At 51.4% G+C, this 24,198-nt stretch overlaps 3 protein-coding genes and 1 non-coding gene across 18 annotated transcripts in view; 3 read left to right on the forward strand and 1 right to left on the reverse strand.

The window, feature by feature from the left end:
* The window catches only part of NFATC3 (nuclear factor of activated T cells 3), a 136,584-nt gene extending 131,072 nt beyond the window's left edge, over nucleotides 1-5,512 (forward strand). For 2 of the 3 annotated variants that reach the window (XM_042919554.1, XM_042919556.1), the window contains one exon: nucleotides 3,248-5,512. In XM_042919554.1, coding sequence (XP_042775488.1) covers nucleotides 3,248-3,369 — 122 coding nt within the window. In that variant the 3' untranslated portion in view covers nucleotides 3,370-5,512. The remainder of the gene's footprint in view (nucleotides 1-3,247) is intronic. The other variant, XM_042919555.1, reaches the window with a different exon arrangement.
* Nucleotides 1-13,165, reverse strand: ESRP2 (epithelial splicing regulatory protein 2). Of its 7 annotated transcripts, none has more exons than XM_042919558.1 (16): nucleotides 12,403-13,165; nucleotides 12,186-12,314; nucleotides 10,621-10,734; nucleotides 10,397-10,511; nucleotides 9,964-10,062; nucleotides 9,691-9,745; nucleotides 9,511-9,621; nucleotides 9,300-9,432; nucleotides 9,171-9,213; nucleotides 8,711-9,012; nucleotides 8,385-8,597; nucleotides 8,079-8,277; nucleotides 7,745-7,931; nucleotides 7,270-7,435; nucleotides 7,088-7,193; nucleotides 1-271 (listed from the first exon to the last, which is right to left on the reverse strand). In XM_042919558.1, exons 1-15 carry the CDS (start codon nucleotides 12,598-12,600, stop codon nucleotides 7,104-7,106), a joined length of 2,154 nt encoding a protein of 717 aa, XP_042775492.1. In that variant the 5' UTR covers nucleotides 12,601-13,165; the 3' UTR covers nucleotides 1-271; nucleotides 7,088-7,103. The 7 variants fall into 7 exon arrangements, with proteins under 7 accessions (XP_042775492.1, XP_042775493.1, XP_042775495.1 ...); XM_042919559.1 differs by lacking the exon at nucleotides 1-271 and adding an exon at nucleotides 2,333-2,898; XM_042919561.1 differs by lacking the exon at nucleotides 1-271 and adding an exon at nucleotides 6,242-6,407 and having other exon boundaries at nucleotides 7,104-7,193.
* LOC122209266 lies at nucleotides 2,612-2,718 on the forward strand. Its single transcript, XR_006197538.1, has one exon. It is a non-coding gene; the product is annotated as a U6 spliceosomal RNA (small nuclear RNA).
* Nucleotides 12,383-24,198, forward strand: part of PLA2G15 (phospholipase A2 group XV) — a 19,971-nt gene continuing 8,155 nt past the window's right edge. For 2 of the 7 annotated variants that reach the window (XM_042919565.1, XM_042919571.1), the window contains exons 1-2: nucleotides 20,085-20,258; nucleotides 23,081-23,237. In XM_042919565.1, the coding sequence (XP_042775499.1) occupies nucleotides 20,144-20,258; nucleotides 23,081-23,237 (272 nt within the window). In that variant the 5' untranslated portion in view covers nucleotides 20,085-20,143. Of the gene's footprint in view, nucleotides 12,504-13,585; nucleotides 14,046-20,084; nucleotides 20,259-21,735; nucleotides 22,044-23,080; nucleotides 23,238-24,198 lie in introns of those variants that run through there. The other 5 variants (XM_042919568.1, XM_042919566.1, XM_042919570.1 and 2 more) reach the window with 5 other exon arrangements.

Below are 24,198 nucleotides of genomic sequence, written 5' to 3' on the forward strand. Positions count from 1 at the left end.
ACCTATGGACTGAGATTGTGACCTGAACCAAAGTTGGATGTTCAACTGACAGAGCTACCCAGGCGTCCTGGTTTTTGATGATGATAAAGCACCATTTGTAATCACCTTGTAGTTTTAAAACTTGAACAGTGAGATAATTTAACAATGTTACATGGCAGCTTGGAACATCTCTGAAGTCACCATCCTTGGAAGGGATAAGTGTTGGGAAAAGATGACTGACAGCTGGTACTTGCTTCTATATTTGGCTTGTTGCCACAGCTGGGAGACCTGTCTAAAATAGACACATAGAGACTGTCAAAATCAAAATCAGATGTCATGTGTTAGTTTTAATAACATTCTCTGGTCCCCTTCCTATCCTATCACCTAGTGAACTTTCAGTATACTAGTTCCCAATAGTCTCCAAGTAATTGTATTGAATTAGGATCCATTTATTCAGTCATCTTAAATTGATGTTTCCTCATTAATAAGGTTCTTGCCCTTCAGGAGCTCACAGGCTATTGGAGAGACAGATAATGATGACCCCTACTGATAATCTAATGTGATGTATTATGTTAGAGGTTATGCATGGAGATCATGGGCCATCCTTGGGCTCCCTCTCAGCATGAGACTAGCCCATTGACTTAAACATGGAATCCACACTGAAAACACTGTTCCTTGCTCGTTATGTGGCTTGGAATAACAGGTGCCAACGGCTGCCTTGTCTATTTATGTCCCCTTTATATTCTCTCTTTCCTGACTCCCTCTCCTCTCTGTTAACACACTCATTCTCCCTCCCCTGGCATCAACACATGTGTCTGGATCTTTTGCATTTTCTTTGTCTAAATGATTCCACCACCCACCCACCCCCCCACCCCCCCCCCCCGCCCCTGCCCAACCAGTTTCTCTACTCTTGGCCTCCAAGAAGTGATAGGTGTTTGGAAATTGATCCCACTATTTCCTGAGCAAATTAGGTGAACTGTCAAAGCCTCAGTTAACTGATCTGTAAAGTGGGGTAATAGTTATCTTAAAATGTTGTGAAGATTGAAATAAGATATAAAATTTTAGTTGCAAACTCTCATAGATGCTCAATAAATATGAAGTGAATGTTCCCTTCTGATAGCCATGAGTATATGAATTTGAAAAATTTTTTTTAAATTACCTGAACTGTAAAAAGATTGGATGTTAATACTTGAAAGGGGCGCCTGGGTGGCTCAGAGGTTGAGCATTGCACTCTTAATTTGGGCTGAGGTCACTGTCCCGGGGTCATGGGATCAAACCTTGCATTGGGCTCCTGCTCATGCTGTCTCTCTCAATTCTCTCTCTTTAAAAGAAAAAAAAAAAGCTGTTAATACTTGAAGTTTTTTTAAGTGACTATTAGTGTCTCCTTGACTGTATGATCACATCACATTCTAAGTATAGAACTTTTTTTGTCTTGGCCTATTTTTGTTTATAACAGCTGAATTGAGATATAATTTATTGCTATAAAATTTACCCTTGAGAATATACCATTCAGTGGTTTTAGTATATTCACAGAGTTCTGCAGTATCACCACTATCTCATTTTAGAAAATTTTTATTACTCCAAAAAGAAATCCCATACCTGTTAGCAGTCATCCCCCTTTCTTCCTCACCATAACTCCTCTGTCAACCACCTATTTTCTGTCTGTGTGGTTAGTCAGTCCTGGCTGTTTTATACAAATGGAATCAGACAATATATGATCTTTTGTGTCTGATTTCTTTCACTTAGCATAATTCTTTCAAAGTTCACCTATGCTGTAGCATGTATTAGAATTTCATTTCTTTTTATTTTTTTTATTTTTATTTTTTTAACGTTTATTTATTTTTGAGACAGAGAGAGACAGAGCATGAACGGGGGAGGGGCAGAGAGAGAGGGAGACACAGAATCTGAAACAGACTCCAGGCTCCGAGCCGTCAGCCCAGAGCCCGATGCGGGGCTCGAACCCACGGACCACGAGATCGTGACCTGAGCTAAAGTCGGACGCCCACCCGACTGAGCCACCCAGGCACCCCTTCATTTCTTTTTAAAGCTGAATAATATTTCCCTCTATGGATAGCCCATAATTTGCTTATCCATTCATCACCTGGTAGGTATTTGGGTTGTTTCTACTTTGGGGCTATTATGAAAATGCTGCTATGAATTTGTATTCAGGTACAAAGTTTTTTTGTTTTTAATGTGTATCTTGAGAGAGAGTGCATACAAGTGAGGGAGATGGGGAGGGAAAGTGAGAATCCCAAGCAGGTTCCACACTCAGCTCAGTGTGGAGCCTGATGTGGGGCTTGATCCCACAACTATGAGATGATAACCTGAGCTGAAATCAAGAGTCAGATGCTCAACCAGCTGAACCACCCAGGCGTAAGTTTTTATGTGGACGTATGTTTTCAGTTCTTTTGAATATAGGCTTAGGAGTATAATCTTCAGTTGACAAAGCAAAGAATTTTCATTTAAAGCAAAGAATTCTCATGATGAGAGAACTGAAGGTTCTTACTGAGGGGGACTTTGGGGTTTTCTTTCCATACTCGTTTCTTAAGATTGGAGTTTTTTGTATTAGACCTCACAGAGCACTATGCTTCTAGGAATGCTTGGCTTGTCACAGAAACCAACAAAAAGCAAGGTGCTCGCTTCAGCAGTGCATATACCAAAATTGGAACGATATGGAGAAGATTAGCATGGCCCCTGCGCAAGGATGACATGCAAATTCACAAAGTGGTCCATGTTAAAAAAAAGAAAAAACAAGGTCTTTTCTGAAAGGATGAGAAACAATAAAAAAGGCCCATATAGTAAAGAATGGTTTATTAGCATAACAAAATAACTCCCAAATCTCTTATTCTCACCAAAGTATTTATTTTCATTCACTTTTCATACAGGGTACACTGCAGGAATCAGAAAGGGAAAACCCTCCTGTAGAGATGTAAATTAAGGAAAAGTTAGGTGAATGTTAACACATTTCAGATATATCCTATCCTTTGCTCTAGAGCATAAGCTTTTAGAGGGAGGGTAAAAATGTTTCCTATTCTCTGAGCCATCTGCCTTCCCAACCCAAACTGAACTGAAAGGGAAAGAGGTGTTTGGAACAGCTTCTGGAAGGAGGTCTTCATTCCATCCAGGAGCAGGCTTTAAAGCACTGCATTTACCTTTATAGAAAACCATGGAGAGGGAAAAAATGTCTTTGAAGTGGAACTCGCCATTAAGCATCATATGGTCAGTCACACAGAGGTCACTAATCACTCTCCCTTTTCTTGTTTTTCAGTGAACGAGATAATTGGGAGAGACATGTCCCAGATTTCTGTTTCCCAAGGAACAGGGGCGAGCAGGCAGGCTCCCCTCCCTGGTCCCGATTCCCTGGATTTGGGAAGATCCGATGGGCTCTGACAGTGCTCCCTGCAGCCATGTGTCTACCACCATGTACTTCTCAGCATGTTTCTCTCCTTGGACCCTGGGTTTCCAACTCTGTGGCCTTCAGGACTGGCGCCAGGAGTTGGGATCACTATATGTGGGGAAATCAGCATTCCTCCACCTCAGGCCTTGGGTAGATTGTGAAAGAACAAGAGCAGCATAGACTGAGCTTTGGGGAAATGAGCTTTGCTTTTTATATTTAAATAGGATACTTTTATATGATGGGTGCTTTTGAGTGTGAATGCAGCAGGCTCTCGCATTTCAGAGGTGCTGCTTTTGCAAGTGACCTGGTTGCTTAGCTATGATTGGTGATTTGTACTCCTTTATGGTCATTTGAAGGACTCTAGCTTTGATGATTATTTTTAAAGTAGGAACTTTTGATAAAACCTTCCAGAGGCAAACATAATAGAAAAAAAAAAAAAAATTCTCCCAAGCCCACACCTATGCCTCAGAAACAGCATGTCCTAAAGCCTTTCATAGATTTATAGGAAATAAAGCCAAATGTAGCTCATACCTCTTTATAAAAGTAAACTGTTAAAGTAAGAGGAGACCATTCCAATCATTGAAGTGTTGGAATATTAAATGACATTCCAGAGCATAGCCTTTTGTAACTTTCTAGGTGATCTTTCTGCAATCTCTCCATACTGACTCCATGTTGAAATTGCTTTTTTGCCTCAGGGCCTTGGATAAGATAGCTACACGTAAGGTGACTTTGAAAGGTGGGTTGTTTTAGCTTCGTAGCGTTAATATCTTGCCATCCTGCAAACAAGTAGGCTGTGGACTGCTTTTCCCTTTTGTGCCCTCTGGTCCCAGACCTTTTCCACATGGGAGTATCCTCATTTGGCTGCTCTGTAACCTTTGAAGCCACAGTCTCATGATGGTTTAGGCAAATTTGCTGGTTCTAACTAATTTCTAGAGGCCATGCTGTGTCATAAACTAAGCATAAATGAGCTATGCTTTAGAACAGTAGAGAAAATGCAGGACTCCAGATGGGAAGCTTTTAAGATTCACAGTGGCATGGAAAGCTTATCCCTCATTCTGTTTACAGTCTAAAATGATTCTGGCCTACCGTGTCCCATCTACGTGGCCTAAAACCAGCCTTTTCCCCCAAAGGCTTTGGGGCAAACCCAAACATGCAGTAGCATCATAGACCTGACCCTCCACACCAAAGATACCCTGGTGCTGCTGCTGGTGAGGCTGGTGCCCAAGGCCGGGGCCAGCAAGAAACTCCAGCCTGCTGTCTACCAAAGGAGGTGCCCGAGTTGGGTGCTTTTTCCAAACCCCCCTTTATCCCTCCCTTTAATGGGATTAGGTACCTGTTCTAAGGCCGGGCCCATTTCAAAGCCCCTGAAGCTTGCAGTATGTTTTCAAACAAAATCATGTAATTTCATTTATTCAGGAAGCAAATTTTTTGAGTGCCTATTATGTGTGACAGTGTGCTGAGCTGGTCAAAGGGCTTGATGTTGTTACTCTTGGGGATTAGGAGTTCTGGATGCCAGGACTCTCTATTGAAGCCAAGTGGGGCCTAGGCAGAGGGAGCCAGTTCGTTGCCCACCACCTCTAGTCAGCCGGGTAGGAGCTGTTGACCTCCTACAGGATGAAGTATGGGTTGTTTTTTTTTTTTTCTTTTTCTTTAAACCATGATGATTTATATTTTTTCCTTAAAACTAGTTAGAGAAAAAATGTCTGTCCTTCAGCAAATCACTCTGGTCCCTCCTGGAGCTGGGTGTTTTTAGATTTTCTTTTTAAAGTAAGTTTTATGTCAGAGTGTGGATAGTGAGATTTGCTTCAGGGCCTGTAGTTGGAAGCCCACAGCTTCCTTTGGTTTGGAGGGGTTGTGGGAGGCAGCCCCTGACTCGAAGTTTCAGACACCTGGTCAGACTTGCCTCCTCCCTCTTGCCCCTGGGGTAGCTGCCTCACAGGAGGTTCTTGTAAGAGTTCCCCTTACAAGACCCTTTGGGGGTTGCTCTGCTGCCCTCAAGAATAAAAGCCTCTATGATCCAGAGTTGCTATGCACCAAATTTTGATGCCTTTTAAATACCTTGATGCCTGTAGCACTAGAAATGCTTTCCTATTTAAAATAAAAGTTAAATTTTAAAATAGAGCTTTATATACTATATGAGCAGTCTTGTATCATTTTGTAAAATCTTTGGCTTACGAGTCAATATTTTTTGGCTTTGGAGGTAAAGACTTTAATCCTTTGTGCAACATAAGTGGTGTTAAAGCACACATCCACTGAACTATGCAAGTTGACTTCAGTAGCAACGTAGCAACTGGGCATGTCCTAGCACCCACTCCTACCCCTTCCAGCCTGTGCTAGATCTTGAATTGAGCCATGGGTTAAGCAGTCTTCTGCTTACTAGAGATACACACAGAAACATGGCTGAAAACAGCTTGAAAGGGAACAGAGGCCTTGTCTTCAGGTGCACATGTGGTGTTGCTGTCTGAAGGGCAACCTACCCTGCCCAGGGCTAACCACTATCACTAGAGCTCTGTTGGGTCTGCCTATGAAGCCCTGTTTTTAATACTCCGAACAGATGGTCATCTTTAAGGCTCAGGTGAGCTAAAGTTGAAACCTTATATTTTATAAAATGGGCAATGTTCAGTTAAGGAACTGGATCTCAGTTGTGTTTACAGCACTTGGGATTGTTTTCTTACATATTTTGTATTTTAAAACCTTTTGTAGGAGTATAGTGCTCCTTACACAAATAACAGAGAAGAGCCAGCAATTCAGGTTCCTCAGTTACAGTGCTGAAATAATAAATGGTGATCGGTCAACGGTGTCCTCGAAATCTCCCTGAGTTTTCCTCTGCCTGGGGCAGGTGTGGAGCCCCTCACTCTGGGGTCCAAAGCTAAGGAGACTTTGGCTTTTAAAAAGTCCACTTGGTTAGAACCTTTGTTTATTTTACGGAGGAGTGAGTAGAGTTCCAAATTCCTTCCGAAGCTTCAGTTCTGTACCCTCTAATGGGTGCAAAGGACATTCCACGGTGTCTGCTGAATTCAGGACAACTGGCCTGCCCAAGGTGTGCATGAAAAGTAGGCAGAAAGTCCCCTTTAAAATTTGAGCCTGAGTTCTTGTGTGAGGGCCTCCTGCCCCCTAGTGTCCTCTGGGGATATTGCAGTATAGTCCATCAAAACAGCTTGTGATTTTGCCACAAAGCTTGTGCCAAGCTGGAAGTCCCTTAGATGGGACCACCTGGCACAACGTGGCCATTGAGGTCCAAGTATCGTGGGAGCTGGGGCCAGCACTCTCTGCCTCCCTGCCCCCTACTAGGAGGGATAGGGGAAGGTAGAACATTGGGATCTTTACTCAGAAGTTCCCAGGAGTCATACGTTGAAGGCACCAGGGCTTACATTTTTAAAAAGAAAACAAGCCTGCTGTGGACATCAGCCCCACAGAATCTGAGGGTATGGGCCATGGCCAAAGCTGACCAAAGCCTCTCGATGCTACTCAGGAGGGCCAGATCAGGCCGTTGGGAGCAGGGTAACACAATTCCACCCCCAGTCCTGCATGCAGGGTCCAGCCATCATCTTTGGGGTGAACAGGCAGGGCAATAAGTGGGAGGTGGAGCTAGGGCTTGAGCTCCTCTAGGTGCTTTCTGAGAGCTTTGACAAGCCAGAAAGAAGCCACCTGGTTGAGGGTGCTGGTTTTCTGGATGCAAGAGAGTCATGTTAGACATCAGCCAGCTCTTACCTCCTGGCTCCCTCACCTACAAACACACCCACTCTTTGGGGGCCTGTAGCACAGTGCGAGGCGGGTCACCAACAGGCATCAAACTGGTGTAGTCATCAGGGGCTAACTGCAGAAGGGAAATAGATTTAGGGGAGGAAGCTCCAGCCTCAATCAGGTTCCCAAGCCCTCCAGCCACACCTCACCTGATAGGCCTGGAAGATGCTGAGCAGATCCTTCATACCAGTAGTATATGGGACACCCTGCATACGGACCAGGGCTCCTGGCTGGGACAACACTGAGGTGGAAGCAGAGGCCAGGGCAGCAGGGGGTGTGGTGAGGTAGCCCACAGTGGTGGGGGAAACTGGGGGGCTAGGATGGGAGAGGAAGGAATTTAGGAAAGCAGTCCCGTTTATGGCCTAGACCAAGACCTGCCTCCCTCTTCCTTTGCCTGTGCCTTGTTTAGTTCAGTTCTTCCTGCCTAAAACCTCTGCCTCTACAGAGTCATCTCCATTCTGATTTGTAGATGGCATCAGCCAGGCCACATCTGTCACTCCCGTGTCCATCTTAGTGTAAGTCTGAGCTCTAACAGACCTTGGATTATCTGGTGCAGGAAGGGGATCATGACCCTCCCCCAAACCAGGATGGGGACAAGACTGGAGTTTTCTTAGCAGCAGATACCTGGGGTAGTAAGCTGTGTAGTTCATGTAGAGTTGAGTGGCTGGCCCTGGGTAGTAGGCAACAGGGGTGGGGGCAGCAGGCACCCTAGCAGCCGGGAGCAGTGCTGAAGAGGGATATAGAGCTGCCGTCTCAGTGGGAATGAGTGTTGGGGTGGCCTGGAAGGTGGCGTAGGTGGGTGGTGAGAGGCCTGGAGGCAGAAGTAGAGATTGCATCTGCAGGGAGCCCAGCACTGCCCTGGATGAGGCAGTCAGAAAGGAGTCCCCACTGTAGAAAGTGAGAGTTACAACAGCTTGGCCCCCACATGCCTCCTTTCCCCAGCCCCTGAGACACTCACAGGGCAGCTTGCAGGGTGGAGGGGACAAGCCACTACGGCCCAAGGTGCCTCCCATCAGCACACGGCTCATCTCCTCTGTGGAGCAGGGGACCACTTCCACGTAGCGTTCCTTCATCACTTTCTTATGGCAACGCTGAGCAGCAGCTAAAGCCCGCTCTGCTGATGTCATCTGGATGAAAGCATCACCTGACGGCCGGCCCTGTACACATGGTGGTCTTGTAAGCAATCTGTCGTATGCAAGAATGCCTTACTCCCAACCACACACCCCTTCCTAGTTACGTGTGTCCCCACTGGCACCAGCCTCACCTGCTGATTGAGCACCATGTGCACACCGTGGGGCCGGATGTCAGCAGCTGCCTCCCCCAGAAAGCTAAGGATGTCTTCAATGGTGGCTGTGTAGGGCAGGCCTCGAAGGCGTACACAATCTCTCCCAGTCCCAGCTGCCAGTGGAAAGGGGATGGGCAGCAGTGGAGCAGTGAGTGTAGGAAGGAGTGGGCTGGATGCATAGCGGTTGAGGACCTGGTAAGGAAGGCAGCAACAGGCTGGTCACGCCGAGTAGGGCCGGTGCACAGGGGACGGAAGGGGCACCCTGGAGAATCACACAGAGGGTAGGGAAAGCCCTGGGTGCTCACCTGCTGCACCTCGGCCGCAGTGCTCCGGAAGAGTTCAATGTATCGCTTACCCAGTATGCCCTTGTGCCTGCGCAGCGCAGCCTGTGCCAGCTCCTCACAGGCAAAGAGGGCAAAGGCATCACCAGTGGGCCGGCCGTCAGGGTGGCGCACAAAGAGCAGCCCATCAGCACCCCCAGTCACCGGGCACTCTGGCCCCAGAAAGCCTAGCACATCTGCCGGCCCAGCTGAGAAGGGCAGTCCCCGTAGCCGCAGAATCACTTGGTCTTCCCGTGACAGGAAACGAGCCACCTCTAGTGATGTGCCTTGGTGGGAGGCATGGGAGTCACCTACTGACTTCATTTGTGCCCTTCCAAATACCCACCTACACCTGGCACAGGGGAGCAGAAAGGCAGGGGGTGGTGGGCAAGTGGGACATGGATCAAGAACCAAGGGAACTAGGTGCTGTTGGGAGCACACTCACCCCCTGCAATCTTGACAAACTCTTCTCCTGTTGCTTTATATACCTGTGGGTACAGTGGGGGCAGCCCATGGGTCTCCAGCCTGGCTGGCCTCAGCTCTGTCTTTCTTCACTCCCAGCCCAAAGCCCCACCTCAATATAGCGGACACCCATGTGGTGCTTGTGTCTCTGCAGCGCTAGGTCCCGCTGCTCGCTGTCCACAAACCGGATGAGGGCCTCGCCATTTCTGCGGCCCTGGGCGTTGAGGCAGAGTGCTACACCACCCCTGCGGAGCCAGTGCTGGGTTAGTGCTTCCTGGGCGGGCCTGCCCTCCTGAGCCACCCATCCTGCCTGCTGTACCCACCTGGCAATGTTGAGTCCCTTGAAGAATCGAGCCACGTCCTGGTCTGATGACTGCCAGGGCAGCCCACGGGCCCGAACTACAGTCTCACTGTCCACCACATCGGCCCTGCTGCTGTGGGGGCAGGGCACAGAATCAGAGTTGTCCAGCTATTGTCACCCCCACCCCTGCCCCCACACTCACCAAGGACCTGTCTCATATTTCTGCTTTACCACCTCTGCCTTCGAAAACAATTGACCTGAGAGGAGATGGCATGGGGGTCAGCAGGGTCTGGTGGAGGGGGTCTCCCCACCAAGCTCTGCAAAAAGAGGACAGTTGAGGGGGATGAGGTGACAAAGGAGCATCTACCTGTGGTCTCAAAGAAAGTAACAAGTGGGGAGGGGGACTTTGAGAAAGTTAAGAGGTAGACATTCACCCAGTCCTGAGAGCAGGTGACAGGTGGCAGGGGAACCTTACCACTGGGCCCTTCGAGCAGGTGGAGGATGACAGCTACCATTGTCTTCACTTCCCAGACCCCAAAGTCATCCTCTGTGGCATCTGTCTCCAGCCCCAGGTCTATGAACAGGGAAGTAACAGTGAGGAAATCCCAGCATGAGCACCAATCTTGGTCCCACCTAGGTCCAAGTCCCCTACATGGACAAATGCAGAGTCCCGGCAAACATTTGTTTGGATCCAGGTAATATATGCCCTTACAAGTCCCCATCCCAGACATATGCAAACATATGTCCATATTTCAAGTGCACCCCAGCACAGACACAGAGGCATGTGCCCTCAAGGACTCAGCAGATAATGTAAACTTGCATGTGTTCACATAACCCTCTAGGACGCACATACTCAAAAACCGCCTGCAGCTTCCCCTCCACCCTAACCCTGCTGGGGTCACAGATACCCTGTGCCATGGTGGCCACGGTGAGCTCCCTGGCAGGGCAGGCACTTGGGTGCTGCACATGGAATTCTCTGCGGAGGTCGTAGAAGGAGAAGAAGGTGTCGGGGAGCACCAGGTTCTAGGGGCACATGGGAGTGGGCATGAATGGAGGGAACTGAGCTGCCCTGCCCACCCCCATGATGGGGGTCCTGGGAACCCTACCCCCTGTTGTGCCCTCAGTGGCATACCTTCCTGGAGGCCTCAGGGTGCAGGACCTGTCGCAGCAGCTGCTGCCCATCAGTGCATAGCATGTAGGGGCCCCCGCCCAGCAGAGCCACATCCCCGCTCACCAGCTGTGAGAACTGGGGATAGGGAGTGGGGAGAGAGACAGACAGACTCACAGCTGGGTGGGCAGGAGGAGGGAGGGCACAGGCTGCAAAGCTGGTTCAGCTAGATGTTCAGCCCTACCCTGCCTGGGGAGGAGTTGGCCACACCTGTTGGGTCTGGCTCTGTGTCCCTTTTCTCCCCCAGTCCACGGTCACTTCTTCCAGGCCAAATGGGGGTAGTCACATATCACCCAAGCCCCCATCACACACACTCCAAGAGTCTGGAGTGGTGCCAGAGCAAACACCTGGTGGAGTGGGATAAGCAGGTGGGAAGGGGCGGGGCAAAGCAGGTTAAACCTGTCCCTGACCAGGCACCACCCTCAGACAGGTGGGGGAGGCCCAATCCTGCCTGAGGCCCAGCTGGCTCACGGTCAATGGCAGCCCCACCTCTTAAGTCTGACCAACCAAGAAGCAGAGAAAATCCAAGGACAGAGCCCCATACCTGGACGCCAGGGGCAGCATGAGCTTTGACCCACACCCTATCGACCGGCTGGCACGGGCTTGTTTACTCATGGGGGGGGGGGGGGGGGAAGCACTCCTCGCCCAGTCTCCAGCAGCCTTACTACCTCTGGAGAACAGGTATAAGCACTAAGCGGGGGCCCAGAGCAAACCAACCCAGTTCTCCTTCAGCACACTCCCCAAGTAGGGGCTAGCCTGGGAGCCCTTCAGGAGCAGGCTCAGGTTCAACATCTTTGTACCTAAATCAAGAACCACCGGAGGAGTTGTTGAGAAATTGAAGTATTTGTGCGTGTAAAGCACTTAAACTCATTACACTTAACAGGCACAGGGTAAGTACAGTAGTGAAAAGAAAACAGCAATGGGAACCGCCTCCCACTCCAGCCAGGGCTGGGAGGCACCCCGGGCCTTTGCACTCAGGAGTCAGGTAGCCTCCAGGCGGGGTCTGGACAGCGCCCACGCCTGGCCAGCCGGCCGGGACAGGCCTAGACGAGCAGCTTACACCTGGCGGCGTCTGCCTCTGAGGCAGACCCCGCCCTACGCCCCCGCTCCTGCGTCTCCTAGGAGGGTGGGTGGGCCGAGGACGCAGGCGGCAGGGACCGTGACCTACGGCCAAGACCAGGTCCCTCGGCCCTTTTGGCTTCCGACTGCTTTTCTGGGAGACTTGGCGAGGCAGGTCCCCAGAGGCGTCTCAGCCTCACAGCCACGCCGGCCGGGACCCTAGCAGGGGTCTCGTAGCCTCCATCCCGCGGCTCAGTAGGAGTGGATCCCTGGAAAGGCTGAAAAGTAAGGTGCCCCCAGGAATGGCCGGCACACGCGGGAATCTCTGAAATTTTTAAACAACAGGAACTCGTCCTACCGCCCAGGCCAGTTGGTCGCAGCATGCCAGGCCCTGCCGCCTGCCTCCTCTCCCGCCAAGAAATGTCCCGCGGCCCGGCCATGTCTCCACTCACCCGGGCCCCAGCACTCACCTGCTGCAGCACCTTGTCCAGCGGTTCGGCCCGCGCCAAGCTGTCGGCGCTCAGGCCGCTCGCCTCGCGGCACTGCGGACTCAGTGCGGCCGCCTCAGCGCGAACCAATGACTTGTGCAACGTCCCCACCTACGAGCGGCGGGGGTAACCGATCATCCACTGTTCGCCTCAGATCCTGAAACAACCTGGACACCCTGCTGCCCCCTTTTCATCGTACCTGACGGCTCCTCGGCTCCACCACTTGCCAGACTAGGAGGATTAAGTCGGTCTCGTCGGAGCCCAGGTCCGGCCCCATCGCACCGGCCGTGGCTCCGAACAGTACGACTAGGGGTCCAGGTCCTGGGCGGGGGTCGGTGGCGGAGTCTGAGGCGGGGTTCGAGCCCGGGGGCGGTGGCTGGGAAGGCGGCGGAGTCATGGCCGCAGAGGAAGGGGGAGCTCGGCCAGACACACGCGGACCGACGAGGTGCACGCACGCACCGGCCGACGGCAGACACGAATCAGTTTGGGCGGGACACCGTGTGTCGGGGGCGGCACCTGCAGCCCGGCTGGCGCAGTGGGCGCTGCTGAGACCCGCCCGCGGCGCCCCGAGGGGCGGGGCGGCTACTGGCCCCCGCCCTCTCTGGGCGAGTTACCTGTCCTCCCTGCCGGCCACGTGACCGAGGGCGTCTTGGGGAACCGAGGGAGAAGGCTGCTAGAGCCTAACGCAGGGCAAGCGCGCTCTGACGCCGGGCCGGGATTCGCGCTCATGGCCCGGACTCCCGCTCCACCAGCGTGCCCTGCCTAACTACTGGGGCGATCTCATCTTCTTCCAAGTCCCTCCCCACCATGAGGCCTACGCCAAGAAAAATGCAAAGCCAGGGGCTTTCTGCAGTCCCTAAGGGTCACACGGGATTTGTGAAAATCACCAGAAGGCAGTCTAGGGGCTGTGGGGGTCACGACGGCCGGTCTGGGGATGATAGAAGTCACCAAAGGTCAAAGAGGGCGGTGAGTTATTGGATATCACCCTTAGGCGTGGGGGGGGGGGGGAGTCACCATAAGCCAATGGGATTGGGGGGAGGGTCAGGGATCAACAGAGGTCCTAAGAGCCACGGGGTCGAGAGACCAGAAGTCACAGGTCAGGGCTCGTCCACACAGGTGTGAAGACCTGGCCTTAGCCTGGCTCCAGGAAGTGCCTTCGATGCCAAAACCCAGTAGGAGGTGTGCAGGCCTCGGTACTTGGTAAGCAGAAAGCGCCCCGTTCCAACTCCAGAGAGCGCCCCTGGGAGACGGGGCTAAGCCGGATGATCTGGGCCTCGAGCCTCACCTCTACCCCAGGTGGAGACTCCAGCCTGTTTTCGTCGCCCTCCCAGCTTGACGACGGGCCTGTTGCCTGGAGATGTGAGCGCACTGGCCGTGTAATGGGGGCGTGAGGGCTGCAGATCCTCAGTCTCTTCTCCATCCGAGACAAGCAAACCAATAAGGACCGTCGCGCGTGGAGGGCTCCCAACACCCTTTCGCCCGATTGTGCTTAGTGAGGCTCCTTTACGGCGCGTTTCCAGGCCGCTCCGGACTACCCTAAGTTCTCCCATTTATATGACTGAGAAACTGAAGAGTCCGGCGGGAAGAAGGGACGTGGGGTTGTCAAGCCCGCGCCAAAACTGAGGCGAGAGCCGCGCCTCGCGTTTTCGTAAGAGCTGGGCTCTGCGTGGACCTTCGGACGGCGGAGAAAGAGCCCAGGGTGGAGGGGGCGCTTCCGACACCTTGACCACTGAACCCACACTTCAACGCGTCCCTACTTAACAGATAAAGAGACTGAGGTGTCCAGTACGGAAGTGACTCGCGCCAGGACTCGGCGGTATGGAGGGAGTGGGAAGTAGACAGGTATTCCAGCCTCTACGGGCTACGGGCGATTAGCGCTTCCCCCTGGTTTGGGCAGGTATCCGCCCCTTTGGGGACCGCCCACTCGGGCGCCTGCCCGCTGGTCCCGACTGGCGGAAGCCCCAGGCCAATCAGGCCCTGGGGGAGGGGGGAAACGTCGCTCTTCGGGTCCTGCACCCTTTTAGATAAGCCTGGAATGTCAAATATTTGTTCTCCGGGCAGGGCCCAACAACGAAGTAAGGCTCCTCCCGTACCCTTCCTGGAGCGCGCCTGCGCCAGGCGGAGTTGGGGCTTCCTCTATCCAAGCCTTTGCAGTAAACTCTTCACCCCAGCGGCACTCCTAAACTCCCTTGACGTACATTGTTCCTTGTCGGGCTCCTGTCTCCCGGAGTCACCACCCTGCCATCTGGGTGCTTACTTGATCTCGGTCTGACCCTTCCTGGCGCCCCCATCCGTTCAACCTTCCCGCTAGGCCTTTCCGTATTTTTCCTTCTGCGTGGGTCTCGACGTCGCCAGCTCCTCAGAGAAGCCACCCTCTTGAAATAACTTGTCCTTGGGGCACCTGGGTGGCTTAGTCGGTTAAGCTTCCGACTTGGGCTCAGGTCATGATCTCACGGTTCGTGGGTTCGAGCCCCATGTTGAGTTCTGTGCTGACAGCTCAGAGCCTGGAGCCTGCTTCAGATTCTGTGTCTCCCTGTCTCTCTGCCCCTCCCCCTGTTCTCTCTCTCTCAAAAATAAACAAACATTAAAAAAAAAAAAAAGAAGTAACTTGTCCAGTGTGGCAGCTCTATCCCTCCTGGCAGCGTGGGGCGGCTCCCCTAAGCTCCTGCTCGCCCATCCGCCCACGCCCTCCTGCATGACAGTTTATAGTGCTTGGACTCTTCTTGAAAAACTAAATTCTTTAAAATAACGTTAGAGCCCCTGCGTTGCTGAGCTCCTTTACTTATCTTCAGATGGGTCCTCCCAGATCATACCACTAATAGTAAACAACCTTCACTCCTTTCCCCCAACACCAAAGGAACTTCTAAAACAATAGAAGGTTTATTGATTGTCTCCCTACATCACCCCCACCCAAACATCAGATCCTAAAGGACAGGCTCATCCCCAGTGCCTATCAGTGCACCTGGCACATAGTACTTGCTCAAGACAATGAATGAATAAATAGTTGTCTTAAGTGCTTTGCACCTTTAGCCTTTGGCTATTTCAGAACTAGTAACCTTACCTGGGGATAAGGGGTTTTTCCTGTGTGTGCTATTTCCTCTCCTACCAACCCAGCCCTTGCCCTAGTTAACCCCTGCTCTTCCTCCAGACTTTCTCCTCTCAAGTCCCCTCCCTCTGTAGCAGGGGCCCCCACTGTAGTTTGAGATTTCTGTATTTCACTGGGAATGTCTCCCATCCCAACCCAGCTACTAGAGTTCATGAATTGTTAGTGAATGAACTGGAAATCAGGTGGGTGAAAAGTAAGGCTCCAACGGTCCAGCCTATTGCATTTCCCAAACTGTAATCCAGGTACTTGGGGGCAAGGAACTTGGTCCTGTGAGCTAGACCACAAGCTTGTGGAATCCCATCCTTACCTTGGCTCTTTGAGGCCTGCTACAAAGGCCAGTGGCACTCCAGCCTTTGGGACGTGAAAGTTGGGACAGATACAGAGTGGAGATCCTTACATGGGGCCAGGAGTGTGACCATCCTTGTGGACCTACAGGGCGTCTAGGAGTGGTGTAAAAGCACCCTCCTCTCTCTCTCTCTCTCCCCCAAGCCAGAAAATATCCCACTGCAGGAGACGATTCCTTTTTTTAAAGATTGTATTTTTAAGTAATCTCTACACTCAAAGTGGGGCTGCAACTCACAACCTCAGATCAAGAATCACATGCTCTACTGACTGAGCCAGCCAGGCACCCCTCTAGGAAGGATTCTACACTGGGGTGCCTTGTGGTATCCACAGAGGCGATCCACACTCCCAAGCTCAGGGCCATCCCCACCCTCTGCAGCCCCTTGGCCGGCAACTGGGTCAATCGCTACTACCCTTTCTTATCTCCTGGGCTTCCAGGGTAGCCAGTGCATTGCCCCTCCATACAGGTTCCCAGCTACGCGCCTTTGCCATATAGCTGTTGAGTACCCACCAGAGGGCGCACTGACTCTGTCCCCTGAACAAGGTGTTGAGGCTGGAAGGAGGATCTTCCACTGGAGAGCTCCACCAAGGGCAATGCTCCAGGAGAGAAGTGAAAAGGGAAGACCCTTGATCCTGCCTCCCTCCAGCTTGAGCATCTTTGTGGCTCCGGGCTTCCTGGACATACACCAAGTTGTTAAGCTTGGTTTTCAGAACCCTCAACCTCTCTTCCACTCCCACCCACCACGTACCCCAGACACAGTGTGATTGTTCAGGTGTTCAGGCTGCTGCACATACTAAGCTCCCTGTCTGGACCACCCACCTACCTACACCTATTGTTTTCCTGGCAAATTCTTACTTATCCTTCAAAACCCATCTCTAATAATTCTTCCTCCAGGCAACATTCTTTGATGCCTAAGCCAGGTTAGACACCCTGTTCTGGGCCCCTGTTCAGAACCCCCGAGTCTGGCCTCTCATGACCCCAGAGAGACACTAGGAGCAGAAGAATAGGAGCCTCATGAGCCATGAGCTTTAAGGGAGAATCAGTTGGCCTTCAAATGGGCTCGGCTCAGAAGCCCTGGTCTTGGTTGGGTTGCCCTAAGCCCAGGCACACACCTGGTCCAGATAGGGGAGCTTGGAACTTGGGTGAGCAAGAGGGAATGCAAAGGGCCCAGTAAAAGAGAAAAGGTAAAGGCTGTTGGCTGGATTCTCTCCTGAGAAAGATACCACACCTGACCTGACTCCCCAGTCTCTGGGCTTATTCCCACATCTGGCCTTTGCCCAGAGTGTTCTCCACAGGAATATTATCCTTCTTTCCCAATCTTTTCCAGAATTCACATCCAGCCCTGTGGACCTCTCAGTTCTTTCTCTCCTCCAGGTCTGACTGGCACTAGGACCATATCCTGGAAGGGGGAAGGGTTAGAGAAGGCGGTGGGGGGGCGCGGGGGGTGTATCACTCATTCATTAAATATATGTTAAGCACCTGCTGTGTGCCTGGGACTGTGCTGGTGGTAACTAGTAACCAAAGAAGGCAATAGCCCCAGTAATGGGCAGGTGAGGGGCTTGCTCTTCTGGTGATTATATTCTGATAGGAGCCAGGTAGGGCCTGCTTCAGAGTCAATCAATGGTCATGTCTGGGCTGAGACCTAAATACAGAGCTCAGTTAAGTCCCCCAAAATGGGGGCTGCAGAGTGATCCCAATGCAACAAGTGCAGAAGTCCTGAGGGAGAATGAGGTTATTTTTTTTTTTTCAAAACTGCATTTATTGTCATATGCATAAAAGCAAATGGCGAAGCATGCTGAAACATCTTGCATTAAGCCCCAGTCTTGACTGCCATGGGGTAAAGAACACTAGATTTTCAAAACTAAATAAGCAAGTATGTAAATATGCTTACATCTTAAAATTAATTCATGTAATGTTTCTTGCTAGCTCAGCCATAAGCTGACAGTTGGAACTGTTTGCTGTATAAAACTGAAGTGTACAACATCACACTAACATTTGTATCATTCATCTACTTTAGGAAATAGTTTCTGAATTCTTTCCCCTTTTATACTGTATCAGTAAGGCAAAAAACAAACCTTTAAAGCCATAAAAAAAAAAAAATCTTTACCCAAAAAACTATTGGTGACTTGAGGGATTTTTCAGTTGTCTTACGCAAGGATGAATAGATCCAACAAGCTATTGAAACTGGAGATGAGGGAGCTGGGAGAGAGAGGAGGTGGAAGTTGGGGGAAAAGGTCAGAGTCCCCTGCAGGGTCCTCACTCACTATGACTGAGATGCATATGATGCATGCAGTAGGAGGATTATGTGTGGGGTTAGGCAGACAGTGATGGGCCTGATTTAATGTTTAATGATGACAACCTGACACAGGGAGAGAAATCCATAGGAATAAGGGCATAAATTGGGACATCAGCAAGGAGGCTACTTTGGGGATGAAAGTTTGGCATTGGGAAGGTAGAGCTGGCAAGACTTGGTGACCACCTGGTTGTGGGTCTGAGAATCAGGGAAGTATCTAGAGTCCAGGATGAACCCAGGTCTGCAGCCAGGAAGTTCATGTGGATGACAGGGTCATTGTGAGAAAGGGAGACCCTTACCTTCTGACTCCTCTCCTCTCCACAGTGCCAGCACAGACCATTGTGACTAGGCCTTAACATCCTCTCCCCGATGGCCATGGTCCCTATCATCTGCAAGGCCTGTGGGACTGGGGCACCACGGAACTGCTCCAGAGGACAGGGCCACCCTGTGAAGGGTCCATGGTCACCTGAGGCTGCTGGGTTGACAAGACATTCAGACTATCCAAAGTCCAAAGCAACCCAGGCCATCCTGATGCCTACCCTCCCTTCACTTAACTCTTGGCCGTGGACTCCTGCCTGTCCCTAGTACTGACAAAATGATCTCTATGGTCTCCCACCGTGGGCCTGCAACAGATTGGTCCTTGGCAACCCCTCTTTCTGGGTTCTAGGATGGAGGGAGGCAGAAGTTTTAAGTCCTTGCCAGGGCCTGAGGTGGGAGATAGGTGGACCTTAAAAGAGTAAGCTACTCTAGGGCCACCTGGGTGGCTTAGCTGATTGAGCATCCGACTTCGCTTCAGGTCATGATTTCACCGTTCACCGACTTCAGCTCAGGTTATGATTTCGCAGTTCGTGAGTTCAAGCCCCACATTGGGCTCACTGCTGTCAGCGCAGAGCCTGCTGCAGATCCTCTGTTCCCCCTTTTCTCCCTCTGTCCAACTTGTGCAGTCTCTCTCTCAAAAATAAATTAAAAACATTAAAAAAAAAAAAAAGTAAGGTACTCCAACCACCAGTGTTATAAGAACACAGAGGGGCAGCACTGTGACTGCTAGCAGCACTCTGAAAGGCTAGAAAGTGTTGCCATTGACCAAGAGGAAGGAAGGAAGGAATGGGTGGGCTAGAGGTCTTGAGACCAGCCAGGGGATGATCAGGGTGTTGTCTAACCCTCAGGAGGAGGTGTGTGGAGGATCAAGACTTCCAGTTTCCAAACATGCTGGTCTCCCTATCATAGGGTGACCCATGGTGCTGGCCGTATTGCCAGCCCTCAGATCTAGCCACTCTGTTCACCTCTGATTCCTCTAGCAGGGAGCCTCTGCCCTCTCTGGATCCCCAGTTTGCCTGGGATGGGAGGTGGACTCCGAAGTCCCTGCCCTGCTCTGCTGGAAAATTTGCTGATGGGCCATGGTGCAAGGTTGAGGTTCAAACCCACTTTCAACTGGGCGCGAGTACTGCTCAGTCTGATGTTGTGGCTCCATACTGCGCGCAACTAAAACAGGAGGGGAGCCCTCTCACTCGGAAACGAAACACATTGACCTAGCCTCTACCTGTCCTGCCCCTATTCCTAAACCCTGGACAGACGCAGGGGAGTCCCTGAACCCGTTGCCTGAACCCAGGTGACATCGGAGCAGGGTGTATAGAATCGGTGTAGGGTTTGCACAAAGGTCCTGGTCAGCTCCCGGTCCCCTAAGGCCCAAGAACTTTCCGAGACTCACTTCTCCCCTTCTTCTTGCTCTGACCAGGGTTTCTCAGCAGCTGCCAGCACTGGACCCTGAATCCTCCCTCGGCCCAGCCCGTTCCAGATCCCAAAGCAGGGACGCACCAGGAATCGGGCTGCGCAGCGTGGATTGTGGACACCCAAAGCTGTGCTGGGTCTCCAGCAGCGGCGAGTTGGGTGCGACCGGTCGGGGACTCAGGGCAGAGAAGCCAGGCTGAGCCCGGATCGATCGATGCGCTCGGCGCGCAGCACGGTCCAAGGAGCTGGCAGGGGATCCGCAGGGGCGAGGCAGCGAGCTCCAAACGGGAGGGACGTGTCTGGCGGCGAGTTCCTATTGGCAGGCCGTTTGGGGAAGGTGGATCCTGATTGGCCCGGCGGCCGTGGTCTACTGCGGGCGGGGGGGTTAAGCTCGTCGCCGCCGCCCCGGCCTAGGCGCCAGCCCAGGGCGCTGAATCCGCACCTCGGACCTGTAGCGGCCGTGGCACGCAATGGGTCTTCGCCTCTGTCCCTATTCTGCGGCGCTGCTCCTGGGTGGCCTCCTGTTCCTCCTGCTGCTCGTAGACCCGGCGCTCCCGGTCGGACGTCCCCCTCCTGTGGTGCTGGGTGAGGCGCGCGTACAGTCGTGGGTCCGTTTGCTCGTGCATCCGGCAGGACCGGGTGCGGGCGGAGCCGTCTTCCAGATCTGCTGTGCTCTAAGCGTGGGGTGGGGAGCATATGACTGTCTTGTCACCTGGTTCGGTCCGTCCACCTCTCGCCATGCTGGGCGCGGGTGTGGTCAACCTCTCTTCACCTTCCCCTGTAGAATAATGGGGTAAATGGGAGGGCTGCTGTTCTGTTGTCTATCAGTAATGCTATCTACGTCAGTCCCAAGCTTTGCCTCGCTTTATGTCAATTTTTTAGCTGGAGAGACCGAGATCCTTTGGCCCCACTCCTGAGGGTCGGCGGGGGAATAGGGTGTTCTCGGAGTTGGTCTCCAGGGTCCTCAGTTGTTGATTTGGGCATGGCTAGGAGGCTGTCTCTCTCGACTCTTCCAGCCCCATGTGTTTCAGGAGGCATTATTGAAAGGAAGCTTTTGGGGGAAAGAATGACTCTCCTATCCTGCCACCAAGACACCCCCCTCCCCAACTTACCAAATGGGTGGCATTGGCCTGAGGGAGGAGGCCTAAGGGAATCTGAGGATGGCTAAAGACAGAGGTAAGGGTTGGGACAATGGCTATGAACAGATGTCAGGGAGCATCTTACCCTTTCCAGACCAATTTGGACTGGGCTATGTTGGGTCTAGATGACCTTCCTGGCCAACCCCTTGGCCCTGGCCCCTGTAATTATACAGGAACCACAGTGTTTCTTTGTGGTGGTGGGCAGAGATGAGACTTCTCTGTCTTGGGGGCCTTGGATGCCTCATTCAAGCATTGAGTTGGTGGCCAGCTAGGATTCATAAGGGCAGAGACATGCTGAGGTATATGTCACATACTGAGTGTGCTGCAGCATGACCCCCATGTTCTTTCTGATGGGGGTATTTTAATGGGGGTGATGCAGATCACAGAAGGGTAGGGTTGGCTGACAATGTGGTCCCTGGGGGTTCCCACCAGGAGTTCTAGGCCAGGAAATACTCCAGGGGGATGCTGGGTTCAGGTTCACCACGGGATTTGGGCAGACTTGGCCCTGTGTTCCCTAAGTTTACAGGGATCCCTAGAGATGAGGTCTGTATTGGGTAAGCACAAAGAGTCTACCAATCCAGTTAAGGAAGGCTGCCTGGAGAATGTGGCTATAGGTGAGGCCAGGAGAGAGTTCCAGGCAGAGGAAATTACATCTCAGAGGGAGAGCGGTAAGCAATCCAGGATGTCTGGAATGGAGTTAGGGGAGGAGTGAATTGTGCAGGGCTTGTGACTGGTTGGCTCATCTAGACTTTATCCTGTAAGCACACAAGAAGTCATGGGTAGCCTAAGGAGTTCTGAGTATGAAGGGTGTGACATTGGGAAATGTGTGGTCCCTGATGGGGTCCCTGATGTGTGGCAGCCTTTTTGCTTGGATTGATGCTAACTATACTCAATTCATTCAGCTCAGTTCTTGCTTATCCTAGGTCACAGCAGAGGAGCCTTACGCCACAGCCAGAGTCACAGAATCCTAATCTGCCCAGCTTCTCAGAGAGTGAAGCTGTTGGCATTAATCCTGGGAAACCCCATGGTGGGCAGTGGAGGAGCTGTTCCTGGACACACAGCAGGGACCATCAGAGGATCAGCCTCCAAGGGTGACCACCTTCTATGAGTGAGACCCAAATTGGTGGTAGAAACCAAAGAAGTGATACAGAAGAAGACTTTGGGCTGGTGGAGGACTGTAACAAGTCATTTCTACCCCAACCTCAGTCTCCTCATCTGTAAAGTGAGCATAGTAAGGATGTTCTCTCCCAGTGTTATTTGAGGTGAAAGTTACATGGATGTCTTTTGTCCTAGTTTTAGGCAAAAAGGGGCTTAGGAAGTGACCACTGCTATTTTTAGAGGCCACACAGCCTATCCAGGACAAAGAGCATTCAGGCACAGCAAATCTGGTGACTTCCTCCTTGAGCCATTTCCTCTTTGCTGCAGACAGTGACCAAGGTCTCTGCACTGTCATGCTGAGGACCCCCCATTTCTGCATCTGTGTTGTTAAGGGAGGTGAACGCAGGTGCCACACCTGCGTCTCATGGTTGTCCTGAGGACACTGTGAGATGATGCAAAGGGAGGGCATGCCCTGTGCAGGGCTAGGCTTGTAGAACCCAAAGAATGCCCAGGAGAGCCAAGAGCTGATGGTTCACTCAGTGATCATGGATCCTAAATGGTGATATGCTTGGAAGATGCAAGAGCATGGCATGTAGAACCAAGTGAGGCCTGAAAGGCCAATGGGAACAATATTCTGGCAAGGGCCTTGAATGTTGGGTGATGAAGCCATGGGGATGGGTTTGAGTTTCACAAGGGCCTGAGGGCTCTGTGTGTATAGACTGACTAGACTGGCTTGGGCAGAGAGAAGTTATCCTTGGGCCTTGTCACACCCTCCCCTACCTGGCTGTGGCTGGACTGTTGTGTTGTTTCAGGGTAGCCATCTCTGACACAGGGTCCAGGTGTGCTGAGAGCCTAGGGCCCTCCAGATGATCTGCCCTCTGGAAGATTACTGGGCTCTCAAGAGGTTGGCAGGTACCATTACGAACTTCTCTCAACTGTGTTTCTGTTCATTGCCACCCCATCCACAAGCCTGTCCTAGAGTGCCTTCTCTGGATTCAGTTTTGGCTAGTTAAGTGGCCCAGTGCTTTGTCCTGTTTGCCATTCCTTTGAATAAACAAGGCCATACTCTGTAGCCTGGGACAGCTATAGTAGGAGGCCTTTGGGTGCAAGCCTCAAGGATCTCCAGCCTGCCGGTCCAGGGCCTCATGACTGTTCTGTGTCCCCCTGCAGTGCCTGGTGATTTGGGCAACCAGCTGGAGGCAAAGCTGGACAAGCCAACGGTCGTACATTACCTCTGCTCCAAGAGGACGGACAACTACTTCACCCTCTGGCTGAACCTCGAGCTGCTGCTACCTGTCATCATTGACTGCTGGATCGACAACATCAGGTGGGGGCTGGGGCACAGATGGGGTGCTGCTCACCGAGGTTAAAGAAATTTCTAGAACCTATTTCTGTCTCATCCCTGCTTCAACAGACCCTGAGGTCACTGACCTCTTGCCCTTCTCACTTCCCTTGTCTAGTCAGCACCACCTCTGCACTCTCGGAGACAGAACTTTCTTCCTCCCTTTCTTGCAGCTCTTGGCTCTACTCTCTCTAGTTCATGCCTTGTGCTTTACACCCTATGCATGGATTCTTTTTTTTTTTTTTTTTTTTTTAAGATTTTAATTAATTAATTAACTGACTGATTGATTTTTAAATTTCCATCCAAGTTAGTTAGCATATAGTGCAACAATGATTTCAGGAGTAGATTCCTTAACGCCCCTTACCCATTTAGCCCATCTCCCCTCCCACAACCCCTCCAGTAACCCTATGTTTGTTCTCTGTATTTAAGAGTCTCTTATGTTTTGTCCCCCTCCCGGTTTTTATATTATTTTTGCTTCTCTTCCCTTATGTTCATCTGTTTTGTATCTTAAATTCCTCATATGAGTGAAGTCATATGATATTTGTCTTTCTCTGACTGACTAATTTCACTTAGCATAATACTCTCTAGTTCCATGCACATAGTTGCAAATGGCAAGATTTCATTCTTTTTGATTGCTGATAATACTCCATCGTATATATACTCACCAATTCTCCTTTATCCATTCATCCATCGATGGACATTTGGGCTGTTTCCATATACTTTGACTATTGTGAATAGCACTGCTATAAACATTGGGGTGCACGTGCCCCTTCGAAACAGCACACCTATATCCCTGGGATAAATACCTCATAGTGCAACTGCTGGGTCATAAGGTAGTTCTATTTTTAATTTTTTGAGGAAGCTCCATATTGTTTCCAGAGTGACTGCACCAGTTTGCATTCCCACCAGGAGTGCAAAAGAGATCCTCTTTCTCTGCATCCTCATC

Source organism: Panthera leo, chromosome E2, assembly GCF_018350215.1.
Source record: "Panthera leo isolate Ple1 chromosome E2, P.leo_Ple1_pat1.1, whole genome shotgun sequence".
NCBI lineage: Eukaryota > Metazoa > Chordata > Mammalia > Carnivora > Felidae > Panthera > Panthera leo.